Source organism: Propithecus coquereli, unplaced genomic scaffold (genome assembly GCF_000956105.1).
Source record: "Propithecus coquereli isolate 6110/MARCELLA unplaced genomic scaffold, Pcoq_1.0 Scaffold87, whole genome shotgun sequence".
NCBI classification, from domain to species: domain Eukaryota; kingdom Metazoa; phylum Chordata; class Mammalia; order Primates; family Indriidae; genus Propithecus; species Propithecus coquereli.
This window is the reverse complement of record NW_012154951.1, coordinates 4,797,936-4,815,631: the sequence shown is the minus strand read 5'-3', so window position 1 is coordinate 4,815,631 and position 17,696 is coordinate 4,797,936. Positions and strand designations below refer to the sequence as shown.

Sequence of the window (17,696 nt, the reverse complement as noted above, 5' to 3'; positions counted from 1 at the left end):
TTGTTTTTCTGATTGGACATTGAGTGATACATATACTCGTAAACACAAGTGTTTCTCAGAGGAAAAATAAAATATGTGGCTAACACAAAGAGATACCCATAAGAGACATTGAACACGGGCAGCAAAATTTCAGATGTGAAATAACGTGCCCGCAACAACCTCGGCTGATGGGGCAGTGAGGCTGTGGACTGAGAGTCTCACAAACAGCTATTTAGGAGAGTTATTTGGCAGAATAGAAAATGTGTCTAGAAATAGGGGTGCTCAGGGCAAAGCTGTTTTTTTTTCCTCTTAACATACCAAGGAAACATAAGATGTTCTGTTTTCAGATTCTAATAGGCAAGACGCTCAGTCACGTGAATGGGCCAATGATTTAAAATGAAAGTCTGAAACAAAACCACTTGACAGATGCCTCTGTGCTTTGTGTCCTGCAGCATATTTGAAAATGGGAGACCTTTACTACTATGGCCACCAAAACCAGTCCCAGGACCTGGAGTTGTCTGTGCAGATGTACGCCCAGGCAGCGCTGGATGGAGACTCCCAGGTAAGCAACAGCAAACCAGCTCGTGGGGATACCCATTTGTGACCTTGCAAGGCCTAAGGTCCCAGTAATCCTTTCCGTCTGCATACACCACACAGTCTACAAGGCATTGTTCATCCACGTCACACACCCTACGCAACAGCCCTGTGAGGACTCCAGCCGTAGTGGTGACCTTCATTGAAACTCCACCGTGCTCCTCATACCATTCTCATACAATCCGGTGGAGAGTGGGGACTATTATACCCATTTTGTAGTCAAAGATACAACAAGGTAAAAATTGTTCAAGGCCAAAAAAATCAAGTAGTAAGCAAAGCAGCCGGAGCCTAAACCCAGGTCTCTGGCTCCTAACCTGAGAGTGTTTGTCACCAGATTCTGTCAAACTAACTCACCAGGTAGAAACTTCAGAAATTAGAAGTGTGCCCATAATAGGAAGTGGTTTGCTTGTACAGCTAGACCAATACGTTCGCAGTGAGACGACTTTTCTCTCAATGACTTTTTTTTTGGAAGTTCTTATTTTGAATTAATTTTAGATTTATAGAAAAGTTGCAGAAAGAGTTGGGAGTTCTTGTATACCTTTCGCTCAGCTTGCTCTAATGTTAACATCTTTTATAACCACAGTGCCGATTGTCAAACTAAGAAATGAATGTTGGGATGGTATCGTTAGCCACACTTCAGACTTTATGTGGATTTCACCAGTTTTTCCAGTAATGCCCTTCTTCCGTTGCAGGATCCAACCCAGGATCTCACGTTCTATTTGGTTGTCTTATTTCTTTCCAGTCTTCTCCAGTCTATGATAGTTCCTCAGTCTTTTCTTATCCTCATGACCTGTGATACTTTCAGAGAGTATTGGTTGGGTGGTTTATAGAATGTCCCCTGACTTGGGTCTAAATCTTCTGTTTTCTCTTGACTAGATTGAAGTTGTGCATTTTGGGCCAGAATGCCACAGAGGCGACTTGTCCTCAGTACGTTGTGTCAGTCGGGCACGCGATGCCAGTATGTCTTCTCACTGCTGAGGTTGAGCTCAGTCGCTTGGTTAGGGTGGTTTCTCCACTGTAAAGTCAGTGTTTTCCCCTTTCTAATTTATAGATGCCTTGGGGAGATAGTTTGAAACTACGCAGATCTCTTGTTGCTCAAACTTTTGGCAACAAATTTTAACTGATCGTGACTGCCGCAATTATTGCTGTGGTGTCCTAATGGCGATCCTCTATTTCCCTTATTCCTTCTACACATTAGCTAATTTAAATTCTACTGCAAGGCTCTCGGGGTCATTTTCGTGATGTTGGAATCGTTGTCACCCTCTTTATGCGACGGGTTTGCGGTGTTGTGCTTTAGCATCTGAACAGAGCAAAACTCATCCTGCCTAAGTCTTGTCCTTTTTTTTGTTTTCTGATGGAGGTACTATATCGGAGTGGTTATGTACCTGGGTTAAAATCCCGTGTCTCTCTCACTTCATAGCTCTTTGTGCCTGGCGAGTCACGAAATCTCTGAGTGTCCATTCGCTCATCTCTTAACAGGGGTAACGATAGCACCTACCTCATAGGTCGTGAGGATTAAATGAGACGTTCGGTGTAAAGCTCTGAGCTGAACGCCGGGTACACTTAATGAGCATGATCTATTCTATTATTATTCCTTCTAGAATGAAGTAGAAGTTGCTCCTAAAGGGATTTTCTGTAGAAACAAACTCTCTTGCATGGTATCTCCTGTCGTTTAAAATTAGGCCTGGATAATTTTTTTTCAATTTTGATTTTTGTTTTGGGGGAAGACAATGTTACAAAAGCAATAAAGAATAATTTTTTTTCTTTTTTTGTAGACATAGTGGGGGGGGGTCTCTCTATGTTGCCCAGCTGGTACAATAAAGGGTAATTTTTAAATAAAAAAAAAAATCAAAGAATTCACCTATACTTCCATGGCAGGAACTTTCACTCCATTATGTGGTCACCTTCCGTTGTAGTCTCTGCCTACAGGCGAATGTGCCTGTGATACTATCTATGTTGTACCTGCCACTTTTAAAATCTGTCTTATCATTCATTGTAGGACTGTGTGCATTTTATTGCATAGTCTCTTTAATTATTACTCTAACAGCTGCCCCAGATTCTGTTGAGCTAATGGACTGTAATATCTTACGCTTTACCTTATTGGTGGGTACTCATTCCTTTGCTTGCTAACTCATTCATTGATTCAACACCATTTATCTAATCCTACCATGTCTTAGACAATGCTTAGCAGTGGGAACTTGAGATAAAACAGACAGACAGTACTCTTGTCTTCATGTGATTTATAGTCTACTAGGGAAGACTGGGAGGTTGTTTCCTATTGTGTGGCAATTATAACTAGTGCTACAATGAACGTTTTCATATTTCTGTCTTTTCTCTTTGTTTGAATACTTATAATCTGAGAGATAGTATTACTGAATCAAGCAGTCTAAATGGTTTTATGACTACATGCTAGTGTATTGCCAATTTGCTTTCTGAAAGGGTTTTCCAATTAATACCTCACCGAGCAGTGGTTAAATAGAGGAAGATGATTGAAATCTTGTCAGCACTGGATGTTTTTATGATTTAATTTTACTAATTGAATAATGAGAAGTTGATACTTCCTTATTGGTTTTACTTGCATTTATTTAATTACTAGCGAGGACGAACACTTTTATATATGCTTGTTTATGATAATTTATTTTTGATATTTTTTATGTAAATTCTCTATCCTTATTCTTTGCCTGTTTATCTATTGAAGTTTTGATGCTTTTTAAAATTCAAATCATAATTAGTTCTTCATATATTTGCCTAGTAGATAATGAACCTTAAGCTAGTACATTACATACAAAATTCCCCTAGTCTATTTTTCCACTTACTTTAATCTCGTTATTCCATTGATCAGAGATTTTAAAATTTTATAAAGTCATCTTTTCCTTCTAATTACCTCAAGTTTTAAGAATGCCTTCCTTTCAAAGAGTGAAGAAGTATTCCATTTTGTGTGTGTGTGTTTGTGTGTGCATCTTAAAGATACTTAACACTTTCATCTATTTAGAAGTTATTTGGTACCATGGTGGAGGTTAAGGTTTGGGACTCTGGATCCTGTCTGCTTGTGTTTAAATCCCAGCTCTCCCACCTTCCAGCTGTGTGACCTTGGGCAAGTTCTTTAACCTCTCTGTGCCTCAGTTTCCTTATCTATAAAATAGGGAGGATAATAGTACCTATATGAATTTGTTATGAGGAGTAAATGAATATGCATAAAAACAGAACAATGCCTTGCATATATATAGCAAGCACTCAGAAAATGTTAGCTGCTAGTATTTTCATGATTGCTACCTAAGATGGTTGTGAGAATTCTGGAGTGTACAACCTGTTGGATGGTGATTTTCACTTAGATTGTTGTCAACGGCAACTGAAAGGCAAGGTCAGAGGGAGGACATAAGCCATTAACCCATGATCGTGGATTCTTTGAAGGGCAACAATTCAGTTTAATTTGTAAAGCCCTAATGGTAAGTACCACATGGGTTTTTGCTTGTTTCTTAGTCTGGCCACATGCTTAGCTTGTGATGGAGAATGCGTTTCCTCCAGGTAGTGCAAGAGTATCCATCCTCTATTAAAGATCAGGCCCTTTAACTGCGTTATTTTATTGGATCCATGCAGCCCAATAATGTAGGTCCCACTTCTGAGAGTCAAGAACAAGACGCTGGAGGAAGAGGTGGGAGAGGAGGTGGCGATCTGTGCCAACAGGAATTGTGACCTAGGGAAGCTGAGGCCAGTGCCCATTATTCTGTGCGTAAGGGAGACACTCTGCACTGGGATGACAGTCAGGGGACACACTGTCAGCCACAAAAGCTTTTCGTCAGATTTCTGACTGGGTGATGGCAACCTGGGGCACAGTCTGTAAGTGATGGACGTTGCCTTCGACTCGGTGTTCTGGTTTTGTTGAGGATACAAGGGCACGTTTTCCAGCAAGTTCTGTTTTGAGAGAATGAGCAAGAGAGGACAGATCTCCCGGTTGACTGGCTTCTGAGCAGATGGAACACAGCATCCTCTGAAAGCCTCCTGGTTCTCCTGCAAATAAATTTCTCAGATGCATATATTTAGGGGAACAATTCATCAATGAAGATGACAAAACCATCTGGCTCTGGAAACTAAAAAAAATTTTAGAGGTTGTAAAAGTTTACATTCTGATGAAGGATGTGTGTCTGGGTTTTATTACAAGGAGTTGATGAGTTCGGTTTGTGACTTGTTTTTAGGGATTTTTTAACCTGGCCCTGCTAATTGAGGAAGGTGCTATAATCCCACACCATATTTTGGATTTCTTGGAAATTGACTCAACTACCCATTCTAATAACATCTCCGTTCTCCGGGAACTATACGAAAGGTGAGCTCGGAGCCGCTCTAGTGCTGTGGAATCTGGGGGAACCCACGTGGGTGGTGTTTGCTTCTTGGTGAAAGTGAGTCTTACCCTTATTTTGTAATGTCAGTTGTTATAAAAAAAGACCCTGAAATTGCTTCTATCAGAGAACACTCAGCCATTTTCCTTTTTTAGTATCTGAGGCTCAATATATAGAAGATACTTGACCTGACGTTCAAGTGCTGACCGAGAATTTCTGCGAGAGTGCAAAAAATAAAACACATGCTTTTCTGGAAGATAGAGAGATATTCTACGTCTGGACTTTGGACACATACTCAGACAGAAATATTGTTCTGTCTGGCCCTGTGCTTCAGAGTTCCTTGACTTCTAATTAAGGATAGATAGGACTGACCTTTTTTCTGAGATTTCTGCTCGGATCCTAGAATTTCAGGTCAGGCCAAAGCACTTAGAACTGGCTTTATTTCTTTGTGTCGCATCTTGAGTGTGCTCTTTTGTCCGAAAGCAGAAGAACGTAGGTTTGAGGATCTGAAAATAGCAGTCACGAGTCGCACCGCCAAAGCTGGCCGACACGTCACAATGCCCTGGGCTTTGTCTGCAGGTGCTGGAGCCACAGCAACGAGGAGTCCTTCAGCCCCTGCTCCCTGGCCTGGCTCTACCTTCACTTGCGGCTCGTCTGGGGCGCTGTCCTGCACTCGGCCCTGGTGGGTGTCAGATCCCCCCAGCCCCGCCCCGGTGGTCCCTGCCCCTTGTCAGTCATCTGACGCATGCTTCGGATGTTTGCAGATCTACTTTCTGGGAACCTTTCTGCTGTCTGTATTGATCGCCTGGATTGTGCAGTATTTCCAGTCTGTCTCAGGTAAAGATTTATAAAAAACCAAGGCCATATAAAAAAGTAGGGATTCTTTACCAGAAAAATTACACTCTCCCTCCTCACGCCCTGGGTCGTGCTACTTCCTGTCTTTAGGATGGCCGTTCCCTGGGTGGGGGTTCCTCCGGGGGGGAAGGGGGAGTCATAATCCCTGGCTGGCGGGAGGCCATGAAGTTACTGTATTTTTCAAAGTAAGGATTTTCTTAAAAGAGCTTAAGAAACTGAACTCATATGACTTCTCCCATTGAAAAGTCATCTTCTATTCCAACTGAATCCAAACACAAAATAGAAAAGAATATTTTATTAAAAAAAACAGAAAGAAAGAAAATTCATCTTCTATCAAAATTCTACCTCTGTGTGCCTGAAAACCCAGCTCCAAAGCTCCCTGCAGCGTGAAGTCTTCATGTTCATTCCAATCAAGCAATCAGATTCTGGAGAGGACAAACACTCACGATGAATAAAAATACCCAGCACGTGGACTGAAAGGGAGGGACGGAGCCGGAATACAGAGTGGGCTTTTGGTCTAGCGTGGTTTCCCCTGATCGCTGTTACTTTTCCGAGCTAGTGTAGAAGAGTAGTTAAGGACACGGGAGCCCAGTGGCTTCTGTTTGGGCTCAGCATCCAGGCTTGGCTACTGATTAGCTCTATGACTTAGGGCGAGTTATTTAACCTTCCTCAATAAAATGAGGTTATAATAGCAGCTACTTTCCAGGATGTGAAATGGAAAAAGTGTTAAGTGAAAAAAATGCACATAAGACACTCACCAAAATGATAACTGTAGTTAAATATTAGCTACTTTATTTATCTGGTATATAAAACCCTCCCAATAAATGTTAGCTACAATGATTATCTCTCCTACTAGACCATCGGCTGGGTCACAGCAAGGCCCCAGTCCCGTCACTCTAAGTGGGTGCTCACAAACGCCCGCAGACACTCCCGGTGCAAAGTTAGTCTCCCACCATCTTGGACGGCTCCAAAAGGATGTAATACCTCACAAAAGCTAGCAGAGACATTCACAAACGGATAAATTAGGAGTGGACACGGCATTTGAGCATTTGCGTAGCTGTTATTCGTGTCGCAGATAATGAAAAGTGAAAGGAATGTGCATCCCCTTTCTTCCACGGCGATAAGGAGGTCGCTGTCGGGAGAGGCTATTACAGCATCACGTCCCTCTGATTTACCTGAGGAGGTTAACGAGGAACCGTCACAACCTCCCAGGCTCGATGCCCGTAGTCTGCCAGTTCATAAATTTCCCGCATGCAAATTCTGTCCCGTCCCTCAATTTGTTGCCAGGTAGAGACATTTATTTTGCATCTTGTCAGTGTTTTCCATTTCAAATTATCTTTGTCATTTTTTACTCTGTAGAAATATTGTTATGATTATTACAAATGCAATTCCGTTAGAGGAGCCGAAATTTGTCTTTATGATTTTATGCCAGCTGGTAGCCATGAAAATTCATGGGCGGGTGCAATTGCTTTGATCAGAAGTCATCTCTTCCGTGTCTTCACGGCTGCCTTATCAGTCCCCTCACATTCTTGTCTCTGTGTCCCTCCCGTCCTGTGATGTGTTTCTCCCTTCCTATGTCCCCGTGGTTCTTTCACACATTTTCTTTGTTTTCTCAAACTTTTCCATTTGCTTCTTCCGGCACATACCTCCTTCCCTCTCGACCAGCCTGGAGATGGCCACGTCTGGGCAGGACCTTAAAATTTTTTTTAATTCTATGCCCTTCATTTTACAAATGAGGAAATGGAGGCCAGAGAGTGAAGTTGCCCGCCCAAACAGAGAAATAAAAGCCTAGAAAGGATGTAGGGTGGCAGAATTTCAAACTTTTTTTTCAGAATCAGAATACTTTAAAACAGAGGTTGTCATCTGCCTGAAACCTATCGCCCCCTCACCTAAGAAATGTTTTATAACACATTTTTTAGTGCCTTGAAATGAAATTCATGATAATTAACCTACCTACACACATTTTTAAAAAATCAATACAGTGCTCTAACAGCAATATAAAGGAGTAATAAAAAGAAACTCATTATAATAAAATAATGTCAATTTCAGTATGTAAATCTTAGCCCAGTGCATCTTAATTCTAATGTGCACATGAATCATTCCAGAATTTTATTAAATGCAAATTCTGGTTCAGGAAGCCTGGGGTCGGGGCTGAGATTCCACATCTCTAACAATCTTCTAGGTGATGCCCATGCAGTAGACCATATTTTGAGTAGGAAGAGCCGAGAAGTAAAAAAAAAAATAAAAGTCTCCACACATTTCCAAAGCATGCCCTCATGTTGGTACCCACCATGCCTGTTAAAATTAATATTAAAGGCCAAGCACAGTGGCTCACATCTGGAATCCCAGCACTTTGGGAGTCCAAGGCAGGAGGATCTCTGGAGGCCAAGATTTTAAGACCAGCTTTGACAACATAGCAAGACCTTGTCTCTGCAAAAAGTAAAAAAATTAGCTGGGTGTGATGACATACACCTGGGATCGGGGCTGAGTCCCAGCTACCTGGGAGGCTGAGACAAGAGGATCGCTTGAGGCCAGGAGTTTGAGGCTGCAGTGAGCTATGATGACACCACTGCACTACATATACAACAGCCTGGGTGACAGACTGAGACCTTGTCTTTAAAAAAAAAGAACTAGTGATAAGAGGCAACATGTAGTAAATTATTTTTATCTTTTTTAAAATCCTCATCGTAAATGCAAATTTGTTAATAATTCTGAAACAGGAAGGTATCCATCAGCACAGTGCAGCAGGTGACTGCTGGGAGGATGAGTCAGACACCAGAGGAGGTGGGGAGGGGCAGCTGCAAGGGGGGTGCTCAGAGGCCGAAGTCTCCCTGATAAACTGGTGTGCGGGGTTCTGGGGCCTGTCCCACGGGAGCAGGCACACAGTGGTAGGTGCTCGCGTGGCCGGGGTGTCGCAAAGCAAGTGCAGTAACGAACTCTGGGTGCTGAGTGACGGTGTAAGAAGAGGAAACGGATTTCAGTGAGGCGCCTCCCATCAGCAGCTTTGGGTGAGGATTGTTGCTATAAGTTGGGAAGCTTTGTCATTTCGTGATTTGCATTTTTTCCAGTCAGTTGTTTTTAAAAATTAGTGATTTATAGTCAAGCCTTTCAATTGAGCTGTCCATTTTGCGTTCAGCTCCAACTACCTTCATTTTCCTCCTGAGTTTATAAGCTCCGTGATATATGGCCGGCCCTCCACGGCATTTGCACGTTAAATCGTCCCGCGTTCGGAAGGCCGGCAGCGCAGGGTGGTAGTTAACTGCACCGGCGTGGGAGTCTGGCTGCCGAGATGCTGGCATTGCAACTGCCTGTGTGACCTTGGACAAAGGAGGGATCCTATCTGTGCCTCAGTTTCCTCTTCTGTAAAATAGCGGAAATAATAGGACACCTATGGCCTGTCGTAGCTGAGAGAACCAAGCAAGAGAACACAATTCAAAGTGTTTACAACACCACAGATGCCAGCTGGTAGCTCCCAAGAACTAACGTCCTCTGCCGGGGGCATTCTACCTGCGATTAAAACATGCCGACACCACGTAGCGTCTGCACTTAAATAGCTTAATTTACTAAAGTAAGTAACAGACTTTATGACCAGCGCCTCGCATGCTTTTCCATGCTGTTAGACTCTTTCTAAAATGTAAAACGCTAGCATCTAAACAAAGACATCCACGAATCTATCAAAAGTACCAAGATAATGCACAAAAAATATGTCCGGCACTTTTATTTCCTTCAAGGGAGCTTGTTTTTGACTCCTGCTCGTATTCTAGGCAGCTCAGTCATTCTTGAGGCTAGTGCCTCCCAAGGTGGTGCAAAGGTCCCTGGGTCTTGGGCGGCCCTAGGGTCACTCAGAGAGTCACCGGTCTCATAGCAGAACACACATCACCCTGGGCCTACACTGTCCCTCCGGGTTATTGGCTTTGCAGCTTCTGGGTCTCCCGGGAGCTCCATCATGGCTGCCAGTGCCGGGCACCAGTAGCCTGTTTTCTCCCCAGTGTTCATTTCTGAGATTGCTGAAGCAGAAAGGTAAGGGCCCCGCTGTGAGTACAACCCACAGACAGTCTCGGCCACTTTTCCAGACTCCAAAAAGCTCCTCTTCCTGCCTGTTGCATCTCAAAAACACTCTCCCTCTCCCCTCTCGGTCAAGAACACCAAACATAATTGCCTTAATGGATCAGACTTGAGAAACAAAAAATCCCACAGTGAAGTATGTCTGGCGCCATTTCCACTTCTGCCCTTCCACAAATCTCCCCTGAGACCAAAAAAAAAAAAGCATGGAGCCTGACCAGCTGCCCGAAGGAAGGGTAAAGGAACAACAGAGGGAGAAAACGGAAGTCACCATTTCAAAGAAAGAGCCCCGCCTTGCTCGTATTAGTGCCAACTTTATGTCTAAATAGAATATACACTATAGAGCAAGAGCTGCAGAACTACCAGCTCCAGGGTACGACTAGGTAACCTTTTAAATCAATGTGAGTCTAGTCAGTACATTCATAATTTAAGCCAACACATCCCTTCTGGCTAAGTGGTTAGCCTAGCATTCATTTGGAAAGAGTAAGATGATATGAACAAGATTCATTAATCCTTTTCCTACTCTTTTCCCGTCTTCTGCATTTCTAGTAAATGAGGTTTCTACTAAAATTACAGTAAAATGTCACAAAGCGGTGCTCATGAAAAAAGCAGCAGCCTTATCGTCAGAGAGATTTAATGGTGAGGTTGTACTCTAGTCCTATCTCATTACTCTTGGCGCTTAGTAGTATGGCCACTCATAAGAAATGTTTCCGCCAGGTATGGTGGTGTATGCCTGTAATCCTAGCACTTTGGGAGGGTGAGGAGGGAGGATCACTTGAGGCCAGGAGTTTGAGACCAGCCTGGGCAACATAGCAAGACCCCATCTCAGGAAAAAAAAAAAAGAAAGAAAAAGGAAAAAAAAAGAAATGGTTCAGTGATGTGAATTTTATACCTGTGCTAGGCCCCAGTAAGCCCAGAGGCTCGAATGAGGTAGGCTAGATCTTAGGGCTTCTCTATTGCTTCTCATCTTTGCAAACATTCTGCCATTTCAGGATTAATCCAATATTTTCTGTCATATTTTTCTTTCTTTTATGCTCCCATCTGGTCAATTGCAAGCTGTTCTTTTTCCTACAATGGTCCACAACAGGGGCCTGCAAACTTTTTCTGTAAAGGGCCAGATAATAAACATTTTGGGCTTTTGGGGCCATTTCTGTCACAACTATTCAACTGTGCCTTCTTAGCTCAAGAGCAGCCATTGTGTCTAGGTTTCTAATAAAACTCTACTATGGACACACAATTTGAATTTCATATATATGTATATATTTTTACTACTCCAGAAGAACTACTTGAGAATTTCATATATTTTTCATGTTGTGAAATATTACTCTTCTTTTGATTTTTGTTCAACCATGTAAACATGTAAAACCCAGTTTTAGATCGTGAGCTACACAAAAGCAGGCAGCGGCTGCATTTGGCCCATGGGCCGTGGTTTGGGCCAGCTCTTGATCATTCTTACTAATGTGTAGAAAATGATCCCCCAGGCAGCAGGTAATCCACAAATCACCTCTATTTGGCTCTGCTATATACTCTGTAATTTTTTAAACAACACGCTTATTTTCCTGGCTACCTTGATTCTTGTCTAGTAATAAAATCAGCACGTATTCCAGGTGAGCAGAGACAAAGAGGCCACTTTAAAATTAGGGTGGGCCGTGGGGGGGCTTTTGCAGTGATTGCAAACCCCCAGTGGAAGGGGCAGAGTTCTCACATGGATAATGGCAAATTTACTGTAGAAACATCAAGCATTTTTATTATGCTCTTACCAGAAGATTTAAATGGTAGCAACGCTAATTATGCATTCCTTCTACATTTACACATCGGCGCTTTTTTTCCAATCAGAAAACTGATTGCTGATTTATCGTGTTACCATGGTGATTTAAACATTCCCTGAGCCTAAAAATACACGCCTTAGTACTTTATTAACTTCCTCAGAGATCGTCGGAAAGATAAATCTCAGGATCAAAGGGGGTTTGCACACTTTCTAATCCAAGACCCTCAATTCCCCGATGAGGAAACTGAGCCCCACAAGATTCAAGCATTTTGGAACTGAAATGTCTGCCATCCAGCATCTGTCCCAAGGTCACCTGTTAGTGGCAGATGGAATTTGCCTAGACCCAGTCTCCTGACTGCAGTGAAATGGTTTTTGTACCTCATTACTGGGCCTCTAGTCACAGGATCACCTACAACAGTGATAGCTTTAATGATCCTAGAAATGTCACATCATTCTACAACATCCTACCCTCCCCCCCACCGTCCTGTCCTTTCAGAATAGTCTCTGAGTCCACACATCCTCTGCACATATCGGAAAGGGACCCTAAGGAGAATTCCTGAACATATAAGCGAAGTTCGAGGGCCCATTCCTGAACTTCCTAGAGTGGCCCCTTGGGCTGACTATAGGTGCTTGGAGGTAGAACTCTTGGAGGGTTTTTATCTAGAAGTTGGATTGTCAGCATGTGGTGGCATCTTCTTAAAGTCTGTACATTTCAGGATGGACGTTTGGGAACCTTCAAAAATGGCCCCACCTACTGAAAATTGTGTGAGACTGAAATATTGCTGAAGTTAATTAAGATTGCTGCTCAAAGGCAAACTAACAATTGTTTGCACAAACTGTGGCCTCTGAGCTAACCATACATTATGCGACCCTGCAAGTTGTCATCCCCGTTGTACAGGTGAAGAAACTGCACCTCAGAGAAGTTAAGGAACTTGCCCAAGATCACCCAGCTGGTAAATGTCAGAGTTGTTTGACTTCTGGTCTTTCTGGCTTCAAAGTTTGTGCTGTTTTCTCAGGGCCTAAAAGAGAACTTTAGGCATTCCGGAAACAGATGCACCAACTCTCATCAGTCCTGTAAGCCATGCACCTGAAATTAACAAATCTTAGCACATTTCCATGGTAAACCAGGTCACTAGTGATAGTAGCTAACATTTGTTGAGTACTCACCAATGTCAGACACTGTTCTAAGCCCTTTATATTCGTTAACTCATTTAACTCTTATAACAACTTAAGGAGGTCTAGACATTTTTATTTTCTCCACTTTTTGGAAGCAGAAGGAAGGCAGGTAACTTGTCCAAGGCCACACAGCTGTTAAAGGGCAGAGCAGGCAGGCTCCAGAGCCTAGAGTCTTCACCGGGATATGTCTCAGTCTCAGTCTCAGTAGGTAAAGCAGGGTGTATCCACCTCAGCGCTGATGACATTGGGAGCTGGATTGTTCTTTGCTGTAGGGGACTGTGCTGTCCTGTGAATGGTAGGATGCTTAGCAGCTTCCCTGGCCTCGACCCACTAGATGCCAGCAGCACCCCTTTCCCCAGGGTGGTGACAACCAAAAATGTCTCCAGGCATGGCCAACTGTCCCCTGGGAGGCAAAGTCACCCCCATTTGAAAACTACATAAAGTATAAAACTATAAGCTTCCCTAAAGTTGATGGTGGTCCATCCTCCTTACTAATGGTAGATTGATACATAATCAAACCTGGTAATTATGTTTTTCAAAATGTATACACATTTATTTAAATAAAATAATTTAAACCAAATTTGGCACATCATCCAAATAGAGTAAGAATGTGAATAAAACCAATGTTTCTAATTGACTGGTATAATTCATAGCTTGCATTGTAGGAATTCCATTGACATTGCAGGAAAAAAAGGTATAACCACAGCTCGTGAAACATAAATCAAAGGGTTATTTGTTTGTTTAAATTAAAATATTTATTTGGATGTCACAGTGTAGATGTATTAATAATAACTTAGAATCTCAGGATATCAGAAGCATCAGAAATCTTTGCATATCCATTCCAACCTGTCATTTTATAGAGGGGTACACCAAAGTCCAGAAAACCTAGATAATGGGTCCACAGTTGCCTGTCTAGTTAGCGTCAGGGTCACGAGACTGGAGGCATCGTCTCCCGGCTTGCTAGAGTCTAGGTGTGGTTGTGTGTCCTCGTGCACTGTTTCGAACACCCAGCACCTGTTGTACGTGTGTCTCTGCAGCCAGCAGTTCTCCAATACCAGCTCACGCCTCCTCAGACCCCACCGCATCCGCCGCAAGCCCAGCTGTGACTCCAGCTGCAGACGCCTCTGACCGGGACCAGCCCACGGTCGCTAATAACCCGGAGCCACGTGGGTGAACTGTGCTCTTCAGGTCTCTCCAGATGAGAGAGAATCCTTTAAACGGCTGGTATGGGAAAGCTGGGGTCAGGCCATTATCCTGATGAACACCTTAAATGTCTTGTCGACTGGATGCGAATTTTGCACTTGGTGTCATTTTTTAAAAAATCAAATTATATGGAAGTACCCAGAGCAGGCTGTGGTTATACCAAAGGCCACCAAACACATAGAAGGAACGTCTTGATCGTGGATGTGTGGGGAGGTTTACCGGGTCATCCCACACTCCCGTTCCTGTGATTGTGTGTGTTAGGAGTCACAGTTCGCCCTGCGGCGTATCTGGATTCTCACACACTAAGATGTATTTTAAGAATCTTAACGCATCGTTCATTCCCTTTTATCGAAAATAAGAACAGCAAACTTGAGACTTCTCTACAAGCCAGGTAATATTTTGGTACCTGTGTTTGCCTCAAAGCTGAACTGACAGATTTCTCTTTGACTTCCAAGACCCAGCAGTTATAAGGCACCTTGAAATAAATAGTTTATGGCTGGAAAGGCAGGGAAGGCGATGGCTTTGTAAATTGGTTTACATTTTTCTCCTTGAATTTTTCTAGGGTCCTAGTGCTTCCAAATCATTTAATGATGTTGTTGGATATTTTTTACATTTCAATTGCAATCCATGCAATAACATTTAGGAGATTTTTAGTATTTAAGTGTAGTCTTCACCATCAATTACCCACTAGAATAGACTGGCAGCAACGGAATACGCAGAAAGCAAGCCTTTAGCTCATAGAATCATCCCCACCCCTTATACCTGCCTGAGTCTATGTAGGGGTGTGTGTGTGTGTGTGTGTGTGTGTGTGTGAAAGAGGAAGAGCAGAATGTCTGTATACTATATGCTGCTAAGGTAGTAAATAAATCAGTAATGCAATATTGTGGGTCCAAACTACTCTTTGCACTACTTTATTTACAGTAGTAAATAAAATTATTTTTATACAGTTGACTACTGGGAAGTGGCTTTTTTTTTCTTTTTCATAGTTTCTGTCATCCTACAAAGTCCTAAGGTCCATGCTTTCTCCTTGGGGGGACAAAAATAAAAGCCTCCTTCTGAGAGGGATCATTTCCGGTAACCCATCAATGCTTGTGGACATAAAGGTGGCAGGAGGCTCTGCTGCAGATATCCTGAGCTCGGGGTCTGGCCCCCGTGATGTTTGTGCCGTATCAGACCTTGTTTCAGAACTTCGTGCTGCTCTGACACTGGGTTTTATATTAATTCCGGGTTAAGCCTGTGGTTCAGCCTCTTTCTCCTACATGTGCTGCTCTCATTTTAGCAAAGGTTGTCCTTCCTGTTTGCGAAAGAGCCAGACTTCGAAGGCTCACAGTCCTGGATTCAGATTCTGGGCCTGTAACTCACTAGCTGGGTAACCTTGGGTAAACAATTAACCCTCTGTGAGTCTCAGGTTCCTGTGCTACAAAATGGGCTGATAGTCCCTTCCAGAGCTCAGCTGGCAGAGCAGAGGACTGTAAAATGGGCTGATAAAAGCCACCTCTTGGGCTTCCCCTGAGGCTGCAGTGAGATAATGTAGGTAAAGCCTCTGGGACAGTGCCCTGAACATTGTCGGTTGGGATTTTTATTAGAGAAATCTGAGGGTTCAGAAGAGTGGACACTTTGCCCAGATCCTCTCGTCATGGCAAACACACCCATTTCCCCGCTGCTGAGAACACGGGCTACTGACCCCTCACAGCTACACCTCTCCCTGGGAATGGGCCTTGGCTGCGGAGACCTGCCCAAGGTCACGCCCTTGCCAGAGCAGCCCACGCCAATGGCTTGTCGATGTGTTGGTGGAGGCAGGGTTTCTCGATCTCGGCACTGCTGACATGGGGGCTGGATGGTTCTTCGTTGAAGGAGGTGAGTTCCTTGTGCATTGCAGGAGGGTAAGCAGCATCCCTAACCTCTACCTCCTGGGTGTCGGTAGTGGACATCCCCCCACTCCAGCATGACAGCCAAAAATGTCTCCACACGTTGCCAAATATTCCCTTGGGAGCAAAATCACACCCCTTCACCTTGAGAAGGACTGATGTAGGAAAGCAAAGGTCCCTTTCCTCGATTTGTAACAGCCCTGAAGGACATCCCGGCTCCAGAACACTGCCTTGGTTGCAACCTCATTGCAGTCCAACTTCTCACTCTGCCCAATTCTGCCTTCCTCTCATTCTTGTAAGATTTCCTAACATTGATCCCAATAAACCTGCACACGCAACTCTGTGCCTCAGTTTCCCAAATGTACTAGTTTGCTGGGGCTGCCATAACAAAAGTGCCATATACTGGGTGGTTTAAACAACAGCAATTTATTTTCTCACAATTCTGGAGGCTGGAAGTCTAAGATCAAGGTGTCAGTAGTGTTGGTTCCTTCTAAGTCTTCTCTCGTCGGCCATCTATGATGGCTGTCATCTCTCGGTGTCTTCACATGGTCTTCCCTCTGTGTCTGTGTCCTAATCTCTTCCTACAAGGACGCCAGTCATATTGGACTAAGGCACACACATATGACTTCATTTTGCCTTAATTACCTCTTTAAAAGCCCCATCCTCAAATAGAGTCACATTCTGAGGTGCTCGAGGTTAGGACTTTAACATATGAATCCGGCAGGATGGGTGCAGTGGACACCCGTCAGCCCTTACCAGCAACTTAAGACACTGTGGAAGGCTGGCTCAGGTCCAGGATATGGGCTCATGCGTGGAAGCCACCCTGATCTGAGATGGTTGTCCAAATGCTGCTCTTCTTTCAGTGAGGTCAGAAAGTGCTGGTGTGGTTCCAGGACCAAACCACTTCAGGTGAAGCTGGTAGTCCAACTGTCATTCCTGTCCCATCTTAGACTTCTGCTCTCTGGGGAGGTCCCAAGGCTGTATGATCTGGGTCCAGCCCACACCTTCTCAAGCTTCGACGTTCTCTCCTTAAGTTCTAAACCATCTTCCCGCAAGGCTGGTGTCCAAGCTGGCTAGAATAGAGCCCTGCACAGTGAAGGCAACATGGGGTAGGGGGATGGAAAAGGGGAGTGGAAGGGTAGGGGACACAGGTGATAATCAGTTATTGCCCTATTGTCCCCTCCAGTTGGGACACTCTTAGACCAAGGGTGTGGACTAGTAGATTGCAAGACAAATCTAGCCAACAGATGTAATTTTTCTGGCCCACTCAATATTTTTAAAAATCTCAATTAGTTTCTAACGTAAAAGCAGGGATTTAGAGGTTCTCCTTAAAACTCTAACAATGTGAGAAAACTGGACTTTCGTTGCTACATAGCAAGAAGTAGTGCAGACTGAGTAGGCCTGCCCCTTCTAGTTACACCTCATGCCGCAGTCCTCGCCATTCCCTGTTGCTTCACATGGAGACCACTTATTCCTTTATGCAGGCATTGGAATTCACGGTTCCTGCTTTGGACCTCCTTCTCTTCATTCTTAATGAGTTCACTGTGGCAAGTCTGAGAGAGATCTCCAAATTTACACACTGCTTACTCACTGCTGAGCCTTTGGGAGCCGAGGAAGTGATAGTCTTCCTTTCCAATCTTTGGTAGAGGGAGGTGACAAACAGCAGGTTGTTTGGGGTCCCAATAACGTGTCCAACAAAGTTGCATGACAAAATGCCAATTAAAAAAAAATCATTCGTGTTTTCCTACACCAGCCATAACTAACTAGAAAATTAAATACTAAGTAATATTAAATGTAAATAAGATTTCATTTAAAATAGCAACGCAGTTATAAAGTGTCTAAAAATTAACCAATGAA

General features: G+C 43.6%; 1 protein-coding gene across 1 annotated transcript in view; it reads left to right on the top strand.

Moving 5' to 3' along the window:
- The window catches only part of SEL1L3 (sel-1 suppressor of lin-12-like 3 (C. elegans)), a 114,498-nt gene extending 99,576 nt beyond the window's left edge, over positions 1-14,922 (top strand). Inside the window, exons 20-24 of the mRNA XM_012664202.1 lie at positions 432-541; positions 4,767-4,894; positions 5,487-5,589; positions 5,672-5,744; positions 13,806-14,922. Coding sequence (XP_012519656.1) covers positions 432-541; positions 4,767-4,894; positions 5,487-5,589; positions 5,672-5,744; positions 13,806-13,942 — 551 coding nt within the window. The 3' untranslated portion in view covers positions 13,943-14,922. The remainder of the gene's footprint in view (positions 1-431; positions 542-4,766; positions 4,895-5,486; positions 5,590-5,671; positions 5,745-13,805) is intronic.
- The last annotated feature ends 2,774 nt before the right edge of the window (positions 14,923-17,696 follow it).